This window comes from Poeciliopsis prolifica, unplaced genomic scaffold (genome assembly GCF_027474105.1).
Source record: "Poeciliopsis prolifica strain line A6 unplaced genomic scaffold, Auburn_PproV2 SCAFFOLD010, whole genome shotgun sequence".
In the NCBI taxonomy this organism is placed as follows: domain Eukaryota; kingdom Metazoa; phylum Chordata; class Actinopteri; order Cyprinodontiformes; family Poeciliidae; genus Poeciliopsis; species Poeciliopsis prolifica.
The window spans coordinates 3928957-3948910 of NW_026562385.1; the positions used below are offsets into that span (position 1 = coordinate 3928957).

A 19954-nucleotide genomic window follows, 5' to 3' on the forward strand; every position below is an offset into this window, starting at 1 on the left:
GCAGCTTACCCTGAACTCACAATGAGATCTTCAGCACTTGATCTTAAGCATTTGAACACTTTATTGTACTTCTCTCCATCGTGACATTTAATTCATATCTTAAAAAAAATATTATTAGAATGATTTCTGTTTAACAAATCCAAAAATTCTAATAGGATTTTAATAAAATATTAGTGCAAAATCACTGTTCTTGAACTAATTGCAATTTGTAATTTATCTAAAACAAACAATGCAGATCCAGCGGGGTTCAGGGAAAATATGGATGTGTGTTATTTGGTCTGGGAGTGGGATCATAAAACTTTTACTGCTGAAAACAATCTTCAAAAACACAATATGATTAATTTTGTATTTTTTATTTCTTAATTTGTATGAACAATAAATAAATAAATAAATTATGGAGGGCCTCCTGTTGGTCAGGGGCCCTTAGAATTGTCATAACTTTCTCCCCTATACGGCGCCCATGGTGCCACCACCATGTTTCATTGTAGGGATTTAAAATCCACCAGTCTTAAGAAAAACTGCTTCTCAGGTGTTGTAACAACCCTCCTGACCAGCAGGTGGCGCAACACGTTATTTGGTGGTGTTCTGATCAAAACAGAAGACGTGCCTGTCAATTGGATCCACAGTTCAGCACTGTCTTCACTCCTTTCTCTTCCCTATTGTCACCTTTCGCCACAACATCATGCAGTTATAGCAGTAAGAAGTATCCGCTCCCACCGCGCCAGAACCAGGCCGACGCCCGTCTGTCCTCTCCGGGTCTCTTCCTGGCTACTTTTCGCCCGGTTCTTTAATTGTTGAGCTCTCACCGGTAACATCCTGCAAAGATGTCCCACAATGGTGGCTCTGTTGTCGGCCTCCTGTCTTACGAGACGCTGGTCCATGCGGTGGCAGGTGCGACGGTGAGTTTTGAAACTGCTCCTAATATTTGCCCTTCAGTAGCTTCTTCATTTGAGGAAGAATAAGGAGTGAAATGAAAGCCTGGAGTGACAGACGGAGCAGCAGTGGATGCCTGTGCAGGTGGTGATGTTGCAATGTCTTATCTTCCAGGGGAGTGTGACAGCCATGACAGTCTTCTTCCCTCTGGATACAGCTAAAAGCAGATTGCAGGGTGAGTTTGAGTCGTTATCATGCCATCATGCAGTTTAGATTTGTATCTATGAGGATTTAAATGGAATCTACGTCTTACAAGGTTTTAAAAATATTCCCATTCCAACTGTCCCCTTATTAAAACGTGGTTCATGTTGTCATTATTTATTCAAATAAAAATAACGCCAAAGTGAAGAAGCTGTGTGTCAATAATTAGGTACACTCCATCATTTTATAGCTTGGTAAAACCACCTTTAGCAGCAATAACCAAGTAGTCATTTAATGCAGTATGATTTCCGTTTGATTGATATCATTAATAAAATAGACAAGGAATAAAAAAATATTTATTGTACAGACTTAATACCCATGGGCTACTGAGCATCTGTTACAAGTAGAGATGGCCTGGTGTAGTAAGCTGATATGTCTGCAATTGTTGCTTTTTAACATTCTTGTAGTTCGTTGGACTTGAATCATAATATTTTCACGTTTTCTTCTCAGTGGATGATAAAAGAAAAGCCCAGTCCACTCCTGTCATTTTGGCTGAAATTGCAAAAGAAGAGGGATTGTAAGTTAAACTCTGTAGGATCTTATATCACTTAACTTTCTGTGATTCCTGTAAACATGCGTAGAGGTGTATGTCTTAAGTTCTCCACCACTTCTCTCAGTTTGGCTCTGTACAGAGGCTGGTTTCCAGTTATCTCCAGCCTTTGCTGCTCCAACTTTGTCTACTTCTACACTTTCAATGCACTGAAAAAGGTGGCTACATCTGGACCAGGCAAGCCCAGACCTGGTAAAGACCTGCTGATGGGGATGGTAGCAGGTAAATATGATAAAGTGATGCACTTTTTCACTTTAGTCAATCAAGCATGCTGTACTATTAAAGGTAATTTAAGAACTTTTTTTTCCCCTCTCATCTTATTGTTGGTTTACATTACCTTTATAAAGTATTCATAGTCTAATTAATCCATGACTAGATTCTTTTTTTTTTAAATCCAAATATTCACGGTTGTTAATTAGGTTTTTCCACAAAATTAATTTGAACCATTTTAATTTATGATGTGGTTTGGTTAAGCTCTTCATTTCCAGTATGAAGTTTGAGCAAAAAGGAATCACTATAGCATGATGTGCCACTACCAAGTGTCCATTTGGAGATTGTGTGTTTAGGTGATTGATAAGTGTTTATTTGCTTCCACTTATAGCATGCAGATCAAAGTGTTAACGTTTGAACCTGAACACCTCCTGCTACATTTCTGCTGTGTGGAGAAAAGCATGACGCTGCCACCGCCTTGCTATAATTTTGGGATGCGTGCCATCTGACTGTCATGTGTTCATGCAGGTGTGGTGAACGTGATCCTGACTACTCCCATGTGGGTCGTCAACACCCGGCTGAAGCTGCAGGGAGTGAGGTTCAGAAACGAAGACCTCCACCAAACCCATTACAGGGGCATATTCGGTGTGTGCCAATCTCTGTATTTTAATTAAAACCCGTCAGATGTGCTTTTAATGTGACACAGAGTTGCCCAACATTTTGGCTTTCCTTCTTGTAGATGCTTTCTCGCAGATCATTGCCAACGAGGGAGTGGGAACACTGTGGAACGGCACCCTGCCCTCTCTGATTCTCGTCCTCAATCCGGCTGTGCAGTTCATGATTTATGAAGCCATGAAGAGGAAGGCGGGCAAGGGCGGCCAAAAGGTGAGAGGATGCGGAACATATTTTTGATATATAATATAAACCTCGATACTTCTGGATCATTTGTGTGATTTCAGTTTTGTTGTATTCTAGCAGTCACTGAGAACTCTATTAAATCTTTATTTCCTGGCACAGATATCCTCAGCAAAGATCTTTCTCATTGGAGCAATCGCCAAGGCAATCGCTACCACAGCAACGTACCCACTCCAAACCATCCAGGCCATTCTGAGGGTAAATACTTTTTCTTCTCTGACACATTAGCTCGCGATCCTGATTTTGCAAAAGTCACAAATGCTAACTGGAAACAGTAATTCATTAGCTTCAGAAAAATAATCTTGGCTTTTCTCTTCGTCAGTTCGGTCAGTATAGAGGCGACGGCAAAGGAGGCCTGATGGGGAGCGTCTCCAACATTTTCTTCCTGTTCGTGGACCGGATCAAGTGAGTTCAGCGATAAATGGGCTCAGAAAATGGACAGACGGGCTGTCGGTCACTGATAGTTCTGTGTTCTTGCAGGAAGCACGGCTTTCTTGGGTTATACAAAGGCTTGGAGGCCAAGCTGCTGCAGACGGTGCTGACGGCTGCCCTGATGTTTGTGGTTTATGAGAAGATCACAGCCGCTACCTTCAGACTTATGGGCCTGAGTAAAAAGCTGAAGCACTGAGAGGTTCTGCTTGAATGCACAGATTTAATCAGTGCCTGATACAGATTTATATTAACGCTTGGATGTGTGCTATTATTGTCTTACCTAACTGGAGTTGGACTCCACTGACTTCTGGGCATTCATAACATACTTATCCAAACCACTGGTGGCTTTCTGACGCACAATCTCATTTCTGCTTTAACTTTATGACAACTACCGTCTATGCAGATTATTTTTTTATTCTGCTTCCATAGTAGAGTCTTCCTAAACATCTGCTATATTATTGTCATAGTAAATAAAAGTGAGTATTGACTAAATAAAAGCAACTATTAGATATGTACTTAAAAAAAAGAAAATCAAATGCTGTTTACAAGCCTTCCTCAAGAAAAAAACAAAACTATTACTAGTTAGTTCTAGGCCAGGACCAATTCTGTTTAATCTGAAAAGTGTCAGACTTGCTGTTTTTGATATATTTAAAGACCTATAATTAATGTCTGTATTATAAGAGATAGGCTGTAATTTAAGGGAGTAATAATTATTTGTGGTCTTATTTTAAGGCACTGGATCTTTTCTTAACTTGTGGTTTAAGATGTAAAACTATCTAGTTTACATTTTCTGCATAGAAAAATACCACTAAAAGTGGTAGATGCAGTGAGGATGTCAATGTCATGAATTAGCTTTGATATTTGTAACGGTTTTCAACTAAATTAATGTTTGACTGCACGTTTCCAGATCAGCAGTTTTGACAGAAATCACTTCATTTTTTTTCTTTAACAGTGCAAGTACTTCAAGCGAATATGTACGGATGTGGAGGTCAGAGCTAATATTACTCAAGTGCCTCAGCGCTTTGGAAGTGTGTGGGATTACTAACGAAATGGTTTTCTATCCTAAGTGTTTTGTCTTCCATTATTCAAGGTTTCCTGGTGCTGCAGCCGTGTGTATCACAATGTGCTCTTGCTCTCTGACTGTAATACTTGTTTCATGATGTTTCTTTGTACAGAGCTGAAGTCTAATAGAAATACATAAATCCAAACAAGACAAAAGAACACATTTTGATAATTACTACATTAAATTATATGTGTCAGTTACTGTCTTATTTTATTAAAAATAAAATAAAGTAGATTTACATGAAGTACTGTTAAAGAAATAAAATTTGATATTGACTTTTTTTTCACTTCAATTGTTAAAGATTTATTTTCTTGTTTTACTTAACTTGATGGCTTCTGAATCAAAATGACTGTTAAAACAAGAAAACAATAAAATAATCATGAAAATATTACAGATTGTTCATTTTGAATTACCATGCACTAAACAAAGAAGAATGTTTATTATTTTAAAAAATCTTCCCAGAAGATGATGAAGCGACAGATTCTTACATTTGTTGGACTTCTCGTGTCGAGAACTTCAAAATTCAGTTTTCCAGAATTAATAATTTTTTTTTTAATATATTTTCAGAAATATAAATACAAAACTTTCGTTTTCTACACTCAGGTTTTAGTTCTAAAACCCGCAAGCAATTACTAACGATAATTAAGAGGATGCAACTTTGGGACAGAGTGAACAATCTGCAAGTTCAAAAACTTCCCGATCTGGAAAATACATCATTCGTCACCTGAAAGAGGATGTCTGTTGCTATTCTGGAGACCTGGTCATTTCATTAATATACCAATCAGGCAGGAAGGAATATCGGGAGTCCCGGTGGACTGAGTAGGTCACATCGTTGTGTGGCTCCCAGGAAAATAAGTACACCACACTGAAACAGAAATATTTTACAAAGATCAGACCTAACCATCCAGGAACAGCAATGTTAGCCATGTTGGTAGTTAACATTTATTCATGTGGATGATAAAATGTTGCAAAGGGAAAAAAAATCCAGGCAGTTTTTTGCCAGATTGGACCAAAACAGTCCGGTCAGGCATGTTTCAAATGGACACTGAACAAATAATCCTCACCCAAACTAAAACCTATTCAGACGGGATATCAGCTTCAATTTCTGTTATTCTGCCACATACCTGAACAAACATACCTTTTCATTTAAACTCACCTAGGATTGTCCTCAGTAGCTTCACGCTTCACAAAAGACAGGAAGTCACAACAGAAGTTCATGCACACTGTTGGCTTCCAGCAGTTATATTCGTTCTGGAAAAACAACACTGTTCAATGCTCAGATCTGCAGCTGGAGTTGACTAATGTCATTTGTGCCTCACAAGAAAAGAAAAAGCTTTTAAAGCTTTTCGTACCTTGATGACTTGTGAAATCTTGGAGATCTGAAAAGTCTCCACAGAAACGACGGTCCCGTCATGATCCCTGAAACCTGCAACCACTCGAGGGACTCCAGGAAGAAAGGACTGGGCCCACCATTTCAACAGTTTAAACCTGACACAGACACCAAAATAATAAAAGGCATCATAAGCGTCTTTGTAAGCAGATTAAGACTATATTGATCAGGTCATTCAAATCATCTCTCTGACCTGTGGAAGTTGCTGCGCTGCTTGGGAGTGCAGATCTCTGCAGAGGTCTTCAGCTCCACATAGCAGGCAGGAGGAGGTGGAGCACCTGGATCTCTGTCCCGACAATCCACCTCGCCAGAGAACAGAAGCTTGTGATCTGTGAGCCGGGTCTGGACCACAGTGCAGAAGGCCTCGTTGGTGTTGACCACTCCTCTGGGGTCAGGCTCACTGTTTGTATCGTCTGCAGGAGAGGACAAAGCAGGAGAACGGTCACTTCAGAGTTTAGTCACACAGTTCTACACATTTTTCTTGTGAATGTTCAGACTCCTTTTAAAACAAAACAAAAACACAAATGTTTATCATGAATTTATGGTCCAGCACAAGAATTCCATTGTGTTTATTTTATAATTTATCTATCCAAAAATAAATTGATCTAAAGCATTAGCTCGTCCTTCTACTTTTGATTCTAATATACTGGAACTGTTCTTATTTTTAACTAAGACAAACGATCTGACAAAAAAACAAACAAAACAATACTCTGATTTTAGTAGTTTTAAGAACTAACCTTTGATTTGGTGAAACATTATTTTACAATTGCTTCTAAAGTGAAATTAGGAAGTTCTTTCAATGATTTGTGTCTTTATTTAAAGAGATCTTTATGTGTTAAATTGGGAAAATTCTCTCTCACTAAGATGATTTACATTTTGGTGTTCCTCAAGGATCCATCTTTGGACCAGCTTTATTTACTCCACATCTGATTCCTTTGGGCTTCTTTCTTGTTTATTTTTAAATATTTAATTGACATCTGAAGTGTCACCTAATCCCAATTATTTTCTTTTGCTGAAAATAACAGATGGAATGTAAAACCAGAACTATTTAAAAACAACAAGGGAATCTATGTAGTAAGGAGGCTGGTAACGCTAATCGACTTACATAAAAGTAAAGTAAGCAGCCCTCACCTGCACACATGTATTGTTCAAACTTGTATCCCCAGTACATCATCTCCTTGTTCCTCTCTGGGCGATTTTCTCGTTCCCTGCGAGCAGCTTCAGTCTCCACCTCACTGATGTAGAGTGTGCCGTTAAACCTGGTCACCGCCAGCAACCAGCCCTCTCTGGTCTCGTACGGCGTAGTAAGCAGCTTGGTCAGGTGGCCCCGCCAGGTCACAAAGTCAAAGTCTAAAGGGCTGCGAGGAGCAGAGGTGGGTCAAGTAGGTCACAGTTTATTAATGTTTCTTATATTATTCCTCTGTCATCTAAGAAACGCCTATATTTAACCAATTTTCTTCTCAAATTAACTGTTTACTCTATATTGTATGCATAAACTCACCATGAGGCATTTGTGGTCAACTTGGATTTCAGCTTTGACTTGTTGGCTACTATCCATCGCAGAATGTGATCCAGCTTCTCCTTGACATTTTCATCCCTCTTCACATATCGTTCCCTGAACCCATCCCTCAGATCAAAATTGGGACTTCGCTCAGGTTCCACGTAGTATCTCATCTGCCTGCTGTCATTAAAAAACCTACGCTGAGAGTCTAGGGAGAAACAGCCCACTTCCACAGGCTGCTTGTACAATGGAAAGTCTCTCTCATACACTTCCCTTCTTGTGCTTAAGGTCTGGGACCTTGGTGGGGTTTGCCTTGGAGTGGCACTGGACTGATGCAGGTGGTGATTTGAGGGTCCGAATTGTGCACCGTCACAGTGGTTTCGTCTTCTGTTATCTCCTCCCCGTCTGTTTGGTGGATAGTGGTGGTGGGAGCTGGTAGGAGGGCTGCGGGATCTGTGCCTGTCCATTCCTAATGCAGAAAAGACCTTGACTTATGAGACACACTGACCAGGGATTGAAAGATTGATCTAAAACACAACTAAAAACAAAATACATGCAAGAAATGCAAACAACAAAGTAAGATCCAACACCAAATACATACACAACGATGCAGAGTGGGAAATACACAATTAAAACGAAAGTACACACTAAAGTCTTTTACAAGAGAGTAACTCAGAAAGCTTAAGATAAAATTTGCAATCCATCATCGTAAAATTAAACAAACAAAAATGAATCGGCTACATGTCACAGTCTGCCCCTATATTTCAAGAGAGGTTTGGTTTTGACTTGCATTTGGCGACACAGATATGCATATATTTTTTAATATTTTCTTTTAATTTCATTATAGCTCATCTGAGCAACTAAAATACTTGACCAGTAAATGAAAACCTACCTTCTGATCAAAGAACAGAACACAAACTGCTCATTTATCACCAATAAAATAAAAAAATGGGTGTATTTAACTGTATAATATTTGTTCAGAGTCGAACCATTACAGAAAGTTAACGTGTTTTTAAATTTGCGGGGCTGCTAACTAGCCTGACATGCTACAAATAAACTTTAAGCAACTTCCGGTGTTACTATTCCAAACTCATCCACGAGGTGGCAGCACCGACATTTTATCGCAATAGAACCAACATAACAGTGAAAAGAGGAAGCTTTACATTTTGTTGTTAAATGAGAACATTTATGACGAAATAACAGGTTGTTTAATGTAATAAATTGCAGGAAACGACGTTCAATCTACACAGTAATTGAAAGGTAACTGTTTTAGGTGTCTATCCAAAACGTCAGACTTAAATTAGCGCCGCAAAGGTTGTTAGCTTGGCTAACTATAAACTTTGAAAAGAACAAGACAACGAAAAAGGTTTTATCTATGAGACGCGTTGGTTCATACAAGAACATCGTACCTCGGGTAAGAAGACACCTAGACATTAAATGAAAATGCTATCCAGTCAACTTGATGAATGGACCATTTTTATATTATGTTTTTGTTACAGGCATGAATAGAAAACGGGCTCTGGTTTCCGACGCTTTCAAAGTGAAGAAAAGGAGAAATGACACACAAAAGTTTGGGGCTGGTGACGAAGGTGGTGGTGAGTAGTTTGTGCTGTTATTGAGACAAAACGAATGCCACGCGTACAAACGTCTCTCCGTGTTTCCTCTTGAAGAACCAGCTGACATGAAGTCCACCTTGGAGAACCTCATGGCTCTATTTCCCAGAAAGCTCTTTAATGACACGTTGCCTCCTATTGTACTGAAGCACCAGCTGTACAGTGTACACAATGACAAGACCCTGGTGGATAAGGAAGTGGTGAGCCAGATCTTTGTTTATAGTTTTATATTTTGTCACACCACAGCCACAAATTTCAACTCATTTTATTTGGGATTTTATATTGTAGACAACACATGATAACGTTTAACAGATAAAAAACAAAACCTTCCACATCTCAAGCATAGAAGACTTTGTCCTGGTGTATTAAAAGGTGACCGAATGTAAAAAAAGGATTTGAACTATTTTTGAAGTTCTGACTGCCGTGCTTTTGTCGGAGCAGAATAAACTCCAGGAGAGTGGGGAGCTGCTGATGTTCCAGCTCGGGTTTGACTCGGAAGCATTCGGGCTGGTGTTTGCGTCAGACTACAAGACCAAAGTACTGGCTGGCGAAGAGGGGAAAGCAACACGAGCAACTGTTGAAAGGTTCCTGGAGAAAGTGGTGTCCTCCTGCACAGATCTGAGCTTCAGCAAAGACAAGATGCTGAGAGAGTTTCTCTTCACAGACTCTGAGATAACGTATGGGGAACTCTGAATGTTGTCTAAGATTCTCAACACTGGAAAAAAATGAATTTTAGTTTTTCATCTGCATTTAATTCTGTCAGATTGTTTATTTTCTCACCACCAAGGCAGCTGGTGAAGTCAGGGGTCCTGACTGTGAGGGATGCTGGCAGCTGGTGGCTTTCCATTCCCAATTCCGGCAAATTCACTAAGTATTTTATTCAAGGTTGGTATTTTAGGATAATTATTGCACCTTTGCCATAAATATATCTAATTTCTGGAAGATTTTGGCATTTTCTGTCTTAAGGGGTTTGTTTGGTACCATCTAAAACATTTCTTTTCAGGACGTAAAGCAGTGCTTGGCATGGTGAAGAAGTCCAAATATAACGAAGTGTTACGAGTCGATCTAGAGGAGCGACGAACAACCTCACATGTGAAATTTCCTATGAAATATCACGTCCATGACATTGTTGGGGCAGAATTGGTAGAAAGGTATGATTTCGTCAGTTCCGTTCCAATCAATTGATAATGCTGTGGGTTTAACTGTAAATATACAAAATTCAGTCTATTCTTTTCTGCTGAACTTTTATGAGTTATTGAGATTATTTTTGGCGATGGTATATTCAGATTGTCTAACAGTTTGTCTTTCATCTCGTCAGCATACCTACAACTTCGGGGACTTTGTTACGATTTGCAGATTCCTGAGCTGCTACTGAGCAGCTGGAGAGTTTCTGAAAAAGAAATATGAAAAACATCCAAAGGCTGAAACATCTGGGATGCCATTAAGTAAATAATATTTTCACTTTAAGATGTAAAGTTTGTGCCACATGTATTATCAATCCTGTGTGGGTTAAATAAATTGTACATTTTATTGACATGAGATTGTTAAATGTTGGGTTATCTTGTAATAAATAATCACTGCAGACATTTCCCTGAGATTCAAGTTTAATTCTAAGCTGAAAGAGTTGAATAACTGGTATGTGGTGCCAATCGCATATGTATTTATCAAGACATTTTAACTGCCTTCAGTTTAAAAAGTCTTGAGTTAAATGACTTCCCTTTAGAATCAGTCAGTATGAGAAATGTGGGTGAATAAACAGCTGACTTGACAGTTACTGACGTCCTCCACACTGTAAACCACATAAGGTCGTAGTCACAAAAAACAGTTCTTCAAAATCAGCAAGAGTTTATGAGTTTAGGGGAGATTTTTAAAGAGTCTCAGGTTTGTGAACCTCCACAGAAAGCTTACCTTGATCGAGGTCCAAGAGTCTGGAGGACGAGTGGAAAGGCATAGACTCCAGATTGGTTGAACTCCAATGTCTCAAAGGTCGGTGCTGTAAAATCTTTTCCCTTTGTGCCCGTTTCTCAAGTCCAGCCCACATATTTAAAAATATTTTACAACATTTTATAATTCCCACTGCTGATAACGTGTAAAATCAGCATCATCTGCGTCCTTGATTATATTAAATTGGATTTATTGTGGTCAGACTGATTCCTGAACATCTGATTTTCTTTTGTATGAAGGTGGCAGTTTGGGCCTGATTGGCAAACTGATGGAGTGTTCCTAGTGGACATGGTCAACCTCAACTATGAGGATTTATACGTGTCTAAAATATAAGTATGTGCCAAGGAGTCAAAAAATAAAATAAAATTTGCACAACAATGTTTTAAAAATTAAAAATGCTAAATAATCATCCCATTCCAAAACAAAGAAAGAAAAAAAAAAGAAAAATGAATCTTGGTGTCCAAATCTAATCTGCTGGGCCAAAGTTATACAACTGAAAGTACTCACCCACAAAAATGTAAAATATTTTGTTACATTTTGGAAATATCAAAACCCTAAACTGGCTGTATTTTAACAAGAAAAGCAAATCAGAATGTTGTAGTAAATCTGTGTAAAGTCAAAACATAAATAGCATCTCACATATTTGCCTTGTAAAAGAAAACCAGTTGAAAGGCATTTTATTTTATTTGTCATTTTTGCTCTAGAAGATTTTAGTTTTAGAAAGAAAATATGGATTATGTTAGTTAATGGTAATAATTGTTTAAGGTATATAAATAAAACAAGTTAGAAATTCAGACAGATCCTCTAACGTAATATTGTCAAATAATTACTCAACACTAATTTAAAGCACAAGAGTGGTAAACAATGGATGTTTACAACAGAGGAAGCGTTTTTACAGGAATTTATTGGCTTTTTCAAAAAGTGACAATAGTTTTTAATCCTCAAAACTAAGAGAGTCACAACATTGGCTTGGATAAAAGCACAGCTTGATTTCTGAATACCGATGAGCAACATGTACTTAACCCCTGATCTAGTAGTTCAAATACATTTTGTAAATAGGCAAAAAATATATATAACTGTAGCAATTCTAATCTTAGTTTTCAGTATATGATGCACAGACATGCTATCAGCATTAATTACAAAAAGCTAGGCTTGAAGGGAGAGTAAGGTAGCGTTAACCGTAGAGGTAATAAAAAAAAAAAGATATTCATAGTGTTAGTTAAACAATACAGTGAGTGTGTAACGTCTGAAGAAAGATACAAAATAGTCAAATCACGATTATAACAAAAAAGATGATTACACTGTCTACTACACCATAACCGACAGTAGCTTTGTTACTGTTATTAGCAGGCATAGATGCTCTTCATTGTGACATTGCTTAGCCAGTAGTGATGCGTAAAGAAAATAAATCAAAAGTGTTGCACAAAAGGTATTCGGTAAATGCCCACAGAGCATTAAAAGATGTGCTCTTGTTCCCCCATCACCGAGACATCCAAACATTTCTGTTCCAATATGTAATCATGTTTTCAGCTTTTGCACTCGCAGGCAGCCGTTCGGTTGAGAAACATATAGGGAAAGCTACAGAAAATGACAAATTTAATTCGATAAAATGTAGAAAATACTGGATTTATTACATTTTTTCAGGGAGTTACAGCACTGTTGGTATCTGATCTTCTCCCCGTTTTGTTTTAGGCGTCATTAATCATTCTAGGGTTGACAGACTGATGGTAAGTAAGGAGCTTATGTTACTCAAGGACTCATTTGAAGCTGTACAGATCCTCCAGGTTACTTCATACTCCTTGTTGTTAAGGAGGAAGTGAACTTGTGAGTTAAAACTCCATTGATGGAGGAGCTGAACAAACCGCAAACGTTACAGATCTGAATCGACAGATCTAGACTCTCATTTTCGGCTAAAAACCAGCATGTGTGCAGAATGTATTTGGCAATATTATTTCAACTTACAACAATCAACCTGACTGTAAACAACAACAAAAAAGAGGACAACAGGTAGAAGAGGAAATTAAAGACAACCTGCAGTCCATTTTTAGAAAACATCCAATTGATTTTAGAAGGCCTCAAAAAGTTCGTAGTCTTATCTATACAGTAAAGAGTTATTAGGACCGTTAATCGCCCAAACCCTTCGCCTAAATCTGGATCTGATTTATTTCCATAAAAACTGCTTGAACTAAACTTAAGGACAGAATCTGAAGTACATGGATTGTGAGTGTATACTGGTGTGTTTCTCCTGTGTCTTTAGCCACCCTCTCACCGCTGGCGTTCATGTTCCCCTGTAACCGTTCAAACTGCAGGCGGCCTTAAAGGAGAGCGCATTTCTTGCCCTTCTTCTTGACGGGTGGGGGGCACAGAACGGCCCGGATGGCCTCGTCGAACACAGTTTTAAGGCCACGCTGAGTCAGGGCTGAGCACTCCAGGTACTTGACGGAGCCTAATGAACGCAAACAGAAAGCGGCAATTTATTTACTTCCCTTTGTTGTGAATTATATAAGAAAAATACATGAGATCCAAGTTGGTCAGAAAGAGCTCAATTAAGTTTTTACCAATCTCTTTGGCCATGGCCAAGCCTTGAGGATAAGTGATGGGGGAGAGTTTCTTCTCCTTCAGCTTCTCCATAGTGTCCTTGTCATCTCTCAGATCCAGCTTGGTGCCCACCAGGATGATGGGAGTGTTGGGACAGTGGTGTCTGACCTCAGGGTACCACTACAGAACAGAAAGTTACAACTTTAACTTCTTTAGGTCATGCATTTAATTATACAGGCTTCCTTATTGCTTTCGTATCAAACTTCATGGCTGTGACTACAATACAAATAATGGTGCCTTTTCTATACATATTTAAGCTTCTTTGTCTTCATTTAGCCCACTGAAAAAAGTACTGAAAACTTCACTTTTCAACTCGAGAGCAGAGGTGCAACACGTTACATTTTCACATTTTCACACTGCACTGTCAAACAAACCAAAACCTGCTCACCCCCTCGCCTGTGGTGGCGCCGCAACAAAAACCCCTGAAGTAGAAACTGTAGCAACTTCCTTCTTTCCAAATGTAAACAAAAATAGGGTGGCATCAGATTTTAGTAGTTGTAGGATTTCTCAGTCTTTGACAAAAGATCATGAGTCATTTCTCTAGTGCTGTACTGCGCTATAATTCACTTCTTGCTTTTGAAGTGGTCTCCAGTCCACTTGCCATTCTCATATTCATTTGAACTGCGCCAGAGTTCAATTCAACTGAGCTGGGAGTTCACTTTTTAGGTCCACATTAGAGTTCTATTGCACATTCACACCTCCCCAAATGAACCAGGCTTTCTAGGTAAACCGACTGAAGGTCAATTAAAGCGGACCTGGTTATCTTGTTTGACAAAAATCAACCACTTTTCAGCTTCATTCAGATTTACATCTAATTTTGTGTATGTCACTTTTCACATTGCCAAAAGTCTTTCTTCAACAAACAAATTATTGAATTCCACAGATAATGATAGCATTATAATAAAGCTGCACAGATAGAAAAGTACTGTGCTGTGATATAATACACAGAGACCATCAATTTCTGCAGAGTCAAACCACAAAATTTCTAGCTGCCACCAGACTCTAGAGCAGTGGAAACATTTTCTCTGGAGAGTTGAATTTTGCCTCTCTGTCTGCAGATCCAATGAACTTGTCTAGAGTTGGCAGCTGCTAGGAGAACCACATTGGCCTAAATGCAATGTGTCAAGTGCAAAGTCTGGTAAAGGGAGGATTATGGTGAGGTGGTTATAATGTTAGTTTTACTTAAAAGAACCATTAATGATTCAGCATGCCCATACATTTCAGACTATTTTCTTCACTCAACCTTGTGTGAACAGTTTGGAGATGGACCCTTCCTGTTCCAACATGACGAAGCGTGAGTGCACAAAGCAAGATTCATAAAGAGACAGATGAGTCTGCTTGTTGTGGAAGAACTTGACTGACCTCACAGAGTCCTGACCTCAAAAATATAGTGCAGGTTTGGGATGAATTACAATGAAGATTATGAGTCAGACCTTCTCAATCAACATCAGACCCCGCAAATGTGCATCTGTAAGGATGGCTGTAAATGTCCATAGACATGCCTTTATGGACTTGAATTAGGCTGTGTAGCTGTAAATTATGGGCAAACATAACATTCAAACTGTTCATCCGAGTGCAAAGACAGTGTGAATTAAGCAAGTAAATAAATACAATTCCAATCATTAGAATTAAGCCAGTAACAGGAAAGCAGTAGTGTAGTATACTGGTGAGATGGAAAAAGAAAACATGTTGGTTCCCTTCTTGCACAGCTGAGGAGGAACTGCAGGGGCAGATAATAATTTCCTGAGTGTTTATCACCAAGAGAAACTCCCTTTTCTTACAAGCCATCATGTGATTCACGTCTGCAAGCATGCGTCTGTCCAAAGTACTGTGACGAAGTACAATAAATATCTAAGACACAATGTCAATGTCTGAAACTGACACTCTATTTGGGACTGTGAATGCATTTACTGTAAGAACACAAACCTGATCTGTTTAAGGAGTTGGTTTTCAAAATGTAATCAAGATGGAAGAAATATTTTTAACAATTCAATTATTTGGCTCAATTCCAGTGTCCTGAAATAACAGGTGATGATATATTTGCTTTTCTTACAACAATATAAGGTCTCTGCTGACTGTTATCCAGTAAAAAGATTATTACTTTGTGAGTGAACAAGATTTTTAAATTTTAAAAGTTTGAGGGTTAACACAAAGGTCTAGTTAAGCAAAAATTCAAAGCATAAAAAACTAAAAATACGTATTTCCAAAGTTATAATGGTTGCTGAAAATTAGTATGGCACTAGGTAACTTTTACTTGTTATAAATAACATTTGTATATTATGTATGAACAATAAACATTTCATTTCGTTAAGAGTCGGTGAGTGTTCGTTCACCATCTTGACTCCAGGGCAGCAAAGAAACACTGATAAATATCAGAGCTTATAGCTACTTTAGACACAACTACATAGAAATGACCTAGATTGAATGAATTGGAACTTTTGACTTTCGAATAATTTTTTGTCATTTTGCCTGACATAAGTAAACTAAATTGACAATAACAACTATCCAATACTTTATGGACTTGAAGCAAACATATACAAGTGCTTTCTGTAATTACTACATTGGGGCATTAGGGAGCAGAGTCAAACCACAAAAGTTGAAAAAAATCTATTTTGTTGCTTTAATTGCTTGATAATTCACAGTGTAGAACAATAAAAAGCATCAGTTTTTAAGGTTTTGTGAGGCTAAGATTCTGTTTCTGTTTAAAACTACTTTAGGCAGCAAAGATGCATGACAAGTCATTCTCTGCAGGATCAGGCCAACTAACTGATCCTACAGTTATGTTATGATGCAAACTGTCCTAATGGTCTCTTCTCCTAAAACGTGCAACATGCAGATGTGCTATGGTGCCTTGCAAAATGGAAACAAACTCTTGAATGATGTACATGCTAAATGGAGGAGGCTAATACAAATAGACTCTTTTCGCATTAGTTGTATTAAATTTTAAAAACCACTTTCAATCTCCTCCCATTATTGTGTATTGTTCTGTATATTAAATCCCAATAAAATAATGTAAAATCCAGTTCTAACATGAAGAAAGATTTTTAAAAAGCTGATAAAGAGAATAAAATAAAAATCTTCCATGTTGTTCAAACGGGCACTTCTCACCTTGGCACGGACGTTTTCAAACGAGGCAGGACTCACAAGTGAAAAGCAGATAAGGAACACATCCTGATAAGACAAAGGAAGCAAAGGAATCAAGGCTTGATATTTTCATTTACTGTAAAGTCTTATCAATGTGTTTTTTTTTTCTTTTAAACTTCCTTGTTCGCCGTCTTCACTCAAATGTTCCAAGTGGATTATTCACAAAGGTTAATAAGTGAATTATAATATTGTATTATGTCCCTTTTGTACCGTCTGGGGGTAGGAGAGTGGGCGGAGTCTGTCGTAGTCTTCTTGTCCAGCTGTATCCCAAAGGCCCAGGTTCACTGGTTTCCCATCCACCATAACATTGGCGGAGTAGTTGTCAAACCTGGGGAAAATGACGATGTGCAAATATACAAAAACCATACACTGAAATATGAATAGATCAACGTGAATTATTTTCCAGAGAAAATCACACTGCATTTTAGAGTTTTTTCTGATAGAAAAAAAAGCCTTAATATAAAGTACCTTATTGATTTCTCTAGAAACCAATGGTAAAACAGAAAAAAAAGTAGATTTGATCATTTAAGGAGCAGAATTTCATCATTACTTTAGTAATATCTACTCTCTTCAATCTGCATTAGTCTGCTACTTTGATCATTGCCTCAAACATAGAACCAAGACACTTTTAGTTAGAAAAACAACAGCGGAATAAAGAAGTCATTGATTCAAGGGCCGCATCAGACACAAAGGGCAGAGAAACATGATGGACAGCAAGGTTTGTCATAAATAAATAAACAGAAACTGCACTGCAGTCTCTGACACTCACACTGTGGGGATGTATTCTCCAGGAAAGGCATTGGTGGTGTAGCTGATGAGCAGACATGTCTTACCCACAGCCCTGGAAATGAGAAGAGACTTGATCAATGACTAAGGAGAACAACAAGAAAAAAAGAAAGAAAATCCTGTTGTCAAGCGACTGGTCTTTAAATCTTAAACCAACTGGCTCTTTCCGCCTATTGTTTATTTCTATAATTTCTTTTTAAAAAGAAAAATGTGAAAAATGTATTTTTTAAACCCAGACATCTAAAATTATTTAACATAACGTTCACAAGTTTCTGTAAGTTCAAAATTTTAAAATTATGTATTTTTCCTAACTTACTTGATCTATAAGCTTTTATTTATTTATTTTTTACATTTATTTTTATTAAGAATATTTATCAAGTAGTAGTGTAGCTGTTAGCTGTCAGATATTGATGTATTGATCCAGCATGCAATTCCTAACTGATAGATGCCTTATTTTCTTTCAAGTCAGCACACAGAAAAGAACCTCATTAACTTTAAAGGGGAAAATGTTTTAAATCCAATTAAAAAAAGGATTATATGATTTAAATCAAAACACATGTCCCAAGCCTGTAATATATGCATTAAACTCAAAAAGATGCATCAAAATATACGTTTACATAAAGTAGTTGAGGTTTATTGAATATGTTATTTTAAAACCTGGCTTACTGATCACAGATCAGACCAGATTGGCCTTTCTTGATAAACCAGAAATAAATTTAGAAATGTAAAAAATAAAAAATAAAAAATGTGGAAACTTCAAAATGTTTACATAATCAAGTTTCAGTCTCCACTATTTGTCCAAACCTGAAAATTGCTAAAAGAAGATGCTGTAGTTTCAGTTTGTGTAGAAACCCTGAATTTACAAAGAAAATCATCATTGATGTTTTTAAACTTAGTTCAGCAAAATTAATAGCACAGTAAATAAAAATAAACAGGAGAAGACCTGGCACTAAATCAATGCAGATTATTATATTATGGACACCTGAGTCGTGGACATAATAAAATTGTTCACATGATCAAATTTGATTTTTATGGACTACTTTAACTGAAATAACAAAAACGCGATTTAAATTCAATTCATTTCGACCGGAGGAAAAAAAAAAAAGAAGATTCGAAACAGAAATGAGCCCTGATCTCAGGAAAACTGGCAATGCAAACCAGACAGGGGTCAGTTCCTGTGAGACGTTCACAGCTCCCAGGGGAACAGATATTTCCCAATTACGAAACTTGAGCTTCCCTTTTAATCTGAATCGAAAAAAAGCGCCTCAATCAAAGGTCCACTGAATGACTGCTGTGTGGTTTCCACCACGCCCTGATCAAGAGGTTACATGCGCATGTTTACCTCACATACTATTACACTTCTGACTGGTAGTCTTGGCCAATCCTCGACTTCAAACTAGCACAGCCGAAGCCTCGTTTATTATGAGGAAAATGAAAGCACGCCCCAAGTTAACTTAAGTGCGAAGAAGACAACAAAACAACTGAATCCCAGCTTCTTGGGTCTCTCATTAACCAAGACAGTAGAAGAAGCAAAAACGGTTTTAGGTTGAATAAACAAACTACGCTATTAAAGTCTGACTGATTCACCAAGTATGAGGAAACCCAAAGGAAACAATGAGCCATCTTCTTCTATGCCAACACAGAATGTATAAACTCGAATGTCAAGTAAGTCAAAATAAGGAATAAAAAAAGTTTCAGTGAACTGCTATATTCAAGTGGTACAGATTAACAGGTAGTTACAGCTTGGAAGCTAACTTTGCCCGTATGAAAAACTGGGAAGCAAAGTGATTTAACGTTAGCCAGTCTGGTGACAACGTTTAAGCTAATATTACACGTTACCTTTCAAATAGAAAATGGTAGAAACAAACTTTTTAGAAAGCCCGGTTATGTTCACTTACCCGTCTCCTACAACGACACACTTAATGGCCTGCATTGCCTAAGAGAGCCAGCTAGCTTTAGCTCAGGTTTCTTTTCCTTTGTCCGGAACTGCTCGCTGGAGAAACGTCCCAACAGGCTCCCGCTAACGGCCTCCGGTGTTCGCCGCTGAGCTCCTCTGATGTTAAAACACCGCGTGAGCAACTTACGCTAACTTATTACACACTTTATCTCAAGTTTCCTCAGAAATCCCCTCGCAACATTCCCATGCTTTCGTGGGTTGGCTGTGGAAGCTATGGAGCAAAACAGCGGACACCACCCCTGAGAAAAAAAATGAAGTCAGCCACCAGCAGATGGAGCATCCGGTACACCGGCCCGATACGCCCTCAGACACTCCAACTCACTGCAAGCTCACAAGAAACAACCAACCGAACATACCCTTTTTTTTTTTTTTACAAAAACATGTAGGCTCAATATAATGTTTTTTTATTGATTAAAATAAAATAAAACGCTTAAACTTGTATTTTGTGAGGAAATATAAAAACAAAAATACGGATGACTTAGGGTGTAACACGGAGAGAGGAAGTGACGTTTTCACCAATTACAATGGAATTCGTTCAGTTGATTATTTCCTAAGTTTTGTCTTAAAGGTGCTGTTTAAAACAGCAATAAAAAACTACACATGCGGGTGAAACAACAAAACCAAAAAAATATGGCATTAGCTTATGATATTTGTAAAATAATGGAAAGAACATATAAGTTACAGATTCAAATATTATGCAGATAAACCATGTCATAT

General features: G+C 38.0%; 4 protein-coding genes across 7 annotated transcripts; 2 read left to right on the forward strand and 2 right to left on the reverse strand.

The window, feature by feature from the left end:
* The first annotated feature begins 454 nt into the window (after positions 1-454).
* On the forward strand, positions 455-4655 carry slc25a17l (solute carrier family 25 member 17-like). The gene is made up of 9 exons (XM_055035333.1): positions 455-899; positions 1048-1108; positions 1585-1651; positions 1752-1906; positions 2423-2539; positions 2634-2779; positions 2912-3007; positions 3132-3214; positions 3290-4655. Exons 1-9 carry the CDS (start codon positions 825-827, stop codon positions 3435-3437), a joined length of 948 nt encoding a protein of 315 aa, XP_054891308.1. The 5' UTR covers positions 455-824; the 3' UTR covers positions 3438-4655.
* Positions 1186-10827, reverse strand: dxo (decapping exoribonuclease). Of its 3 annotated transcripts, XM_055035331.1 has the most exons (8): positions 10717-10827; positions 7196-7664; positions 6826-7052; positions 5888-6107; positions 5657-5792; positions 5461-5555; positions 5029-5169; positions 1186-1626 (listed from the first exon to the last, which is right to left on the reverse strand). In XM_055035331.1, exons 1-7 carry the CDS (start codon positions 10757-10759, stop codon positions 5049-5051), a joined length of 1311 nt encoding a protein of 436 aa, XP_054891306.1. In that variant the 5' UTR covers positions 10760-10827; the 3' UTR covers positions 1186-1626; positions 5029-5048. The 3 variants fall into 3 exon arrangements, with proteins under 3 accessions (XP_054891306.1, XP_054891305.1, XP_054891307.1); XM_055035330.1 differs by lacking the exon at positions 1186-1626 and having other exon boundaries at positions 4641-5169; positions 10717-10826; XM_055035332.1 differs by lacking the exons at positions 1186-1626; positions 10717-10827 and adding an exon at positions 8088-8247 and having other exon boundaries at positions 4641-5169.
* LOC129363315 (serine/threonine-protein kinase 19-like) lies at positions 8328-10397 on the forward strand. Of its 2 annotated transcripts, XM_055035336.1 has the most exons (7): positions 8328-8609; positions 8695-8790; positions 8866-9008; positions 9250-9485; positions 9572-9693; positions 9812-9959; positions 10127-10397. In XM_055035336.1, the coding sequence occupies exons 2-7, from the start codon at positions 8697-8699 to the stop codon at positions 10170-10172; spliced, it is 789 nt and encodes a 262-aa protein (XP_054891311.1). In that variant the 5' UTR covers positions 8328-8609; positions 8695-8696; the 3' UTR covers positions 10173-10397. The 2 variants fall into 2 exon arrangements, with proteins under 2 accessions (XP_054891311.1, XP_054891309.1); XM_055035334.1 differs by lacking the exon at positions 8328-8609 and having other exon boundaries at positions 8662-8790; positions 9596-9693.
* An 809-nt stretch (positions 10828-11636) lies between the features above and the next one.
* Positions 11637-19521, reverse strand: LOC129363316 (ras-related C3 botulinum toxin substrate 1). Its single transcript, XM_055035337.1, has 6 exons — positions 19179-19521; positions 17264-17335; positions 16705-16822; positions 16459-16521; positions 13311-13470; positions 11637-13198 (listed from the first exon to the last, which is right to left on the reverse strand). Exons 1-6 carry the CDS (start codon positions 19211-19213, stop codon positions 13068-13070), a joined length of 579 nt encoding a protein of 192 aa, XP_054891312.1. The 5' UTR covers positions 19214-19521; the 3' UTR covers positions 11637-13067.
* Between the last annotated feature and the right edge of the window lie 433 nt (positions 19522-19954).

Bases quoted from the DNA above. Each gene is read 5' to 3' on its own strand.
- slc25a17l (XM_055035333.1), top strand. From the start codon at position 825: ATGTCCCACAATGGTGGCTCTGTTGTCGGCCTCCTGTCTTACGAGACG. The intron at 900-1,047 runs GTGAGTTTTGAA...CTTATCTTCCAG, and splicing joins ATGCGGTGGCAGGTGCGACG to GGGAGTGTGACAGCCATGAC. The intron at 3,008-3,131 runs GTAAATACTTTT...TCTCTTCGTCAG, and splicing joins CCATCCAGGCCATTCTGAGG to TTCGGTCAGTATAGAGGCGA.
- LOC129363315 (XM_055035336.1), top strand. From the start codon at position 8,697: ATGAATAGAAAACGGGCTCTGGTTTCCGACGCTTTCAAAGTGAAGAAA. The intron at 8,791-8,865 runs GTGAGTAGTTTG...TTCCTCTTGAAG, and splicing joins GGCTGGTGACGAAGGTGGTG to AACCAGCTGACATGAAGTCC. The intron at 9,009-9,249 runs GTGAGCCAGATC...TTGTCGGAGCAG, and splicing joins CCCTGGTGGATAAGGAAGTG to AATAAACTCCAGGAGAGTGG.
- dxo (XM_055035331.1), bottom strand. From the start codon at position 10,759: ATGCCTTTCCACTCGTCCTCCAGACTCTTGGACCTCGATCAAG. The intron at 7,665-10,716 runs GTAAGCTTTCTG...TTTCTGCATTAG, and splicing joins ACTCTTGGACCTCGATCAAG to GAATGGACAGGCACAGATCC. The intron at 6,108-6,825 runs GTGAGGGCTGCT...CCTCTCCTGCAG, and splicing joins TGAACAATACATGTGTGCAG to ACGATACAAACAGTGAGCCT.
- LOC129363316 (XM_055035337.1), bottom strand. From the start codon at position 19,213: ATGCAGGCCATTAAGTGTGTCGTTGTAGGAGACGG. The intron at 17,336-19,178 runs GTAAGTGAACAT...TCTCATTTCCAG, and splicing joins TGTGTCGTTGTAGGAGACGG to GGCTGTGGGTAAGACATGTC. The intron at 13,199-13,310 runs GTAAAAACTTAA...TGCGTTCATTAG, and splicing joins GGCCATGGCCAAAGAGATTG to GCTCCGTCAAGTACCTGGAG.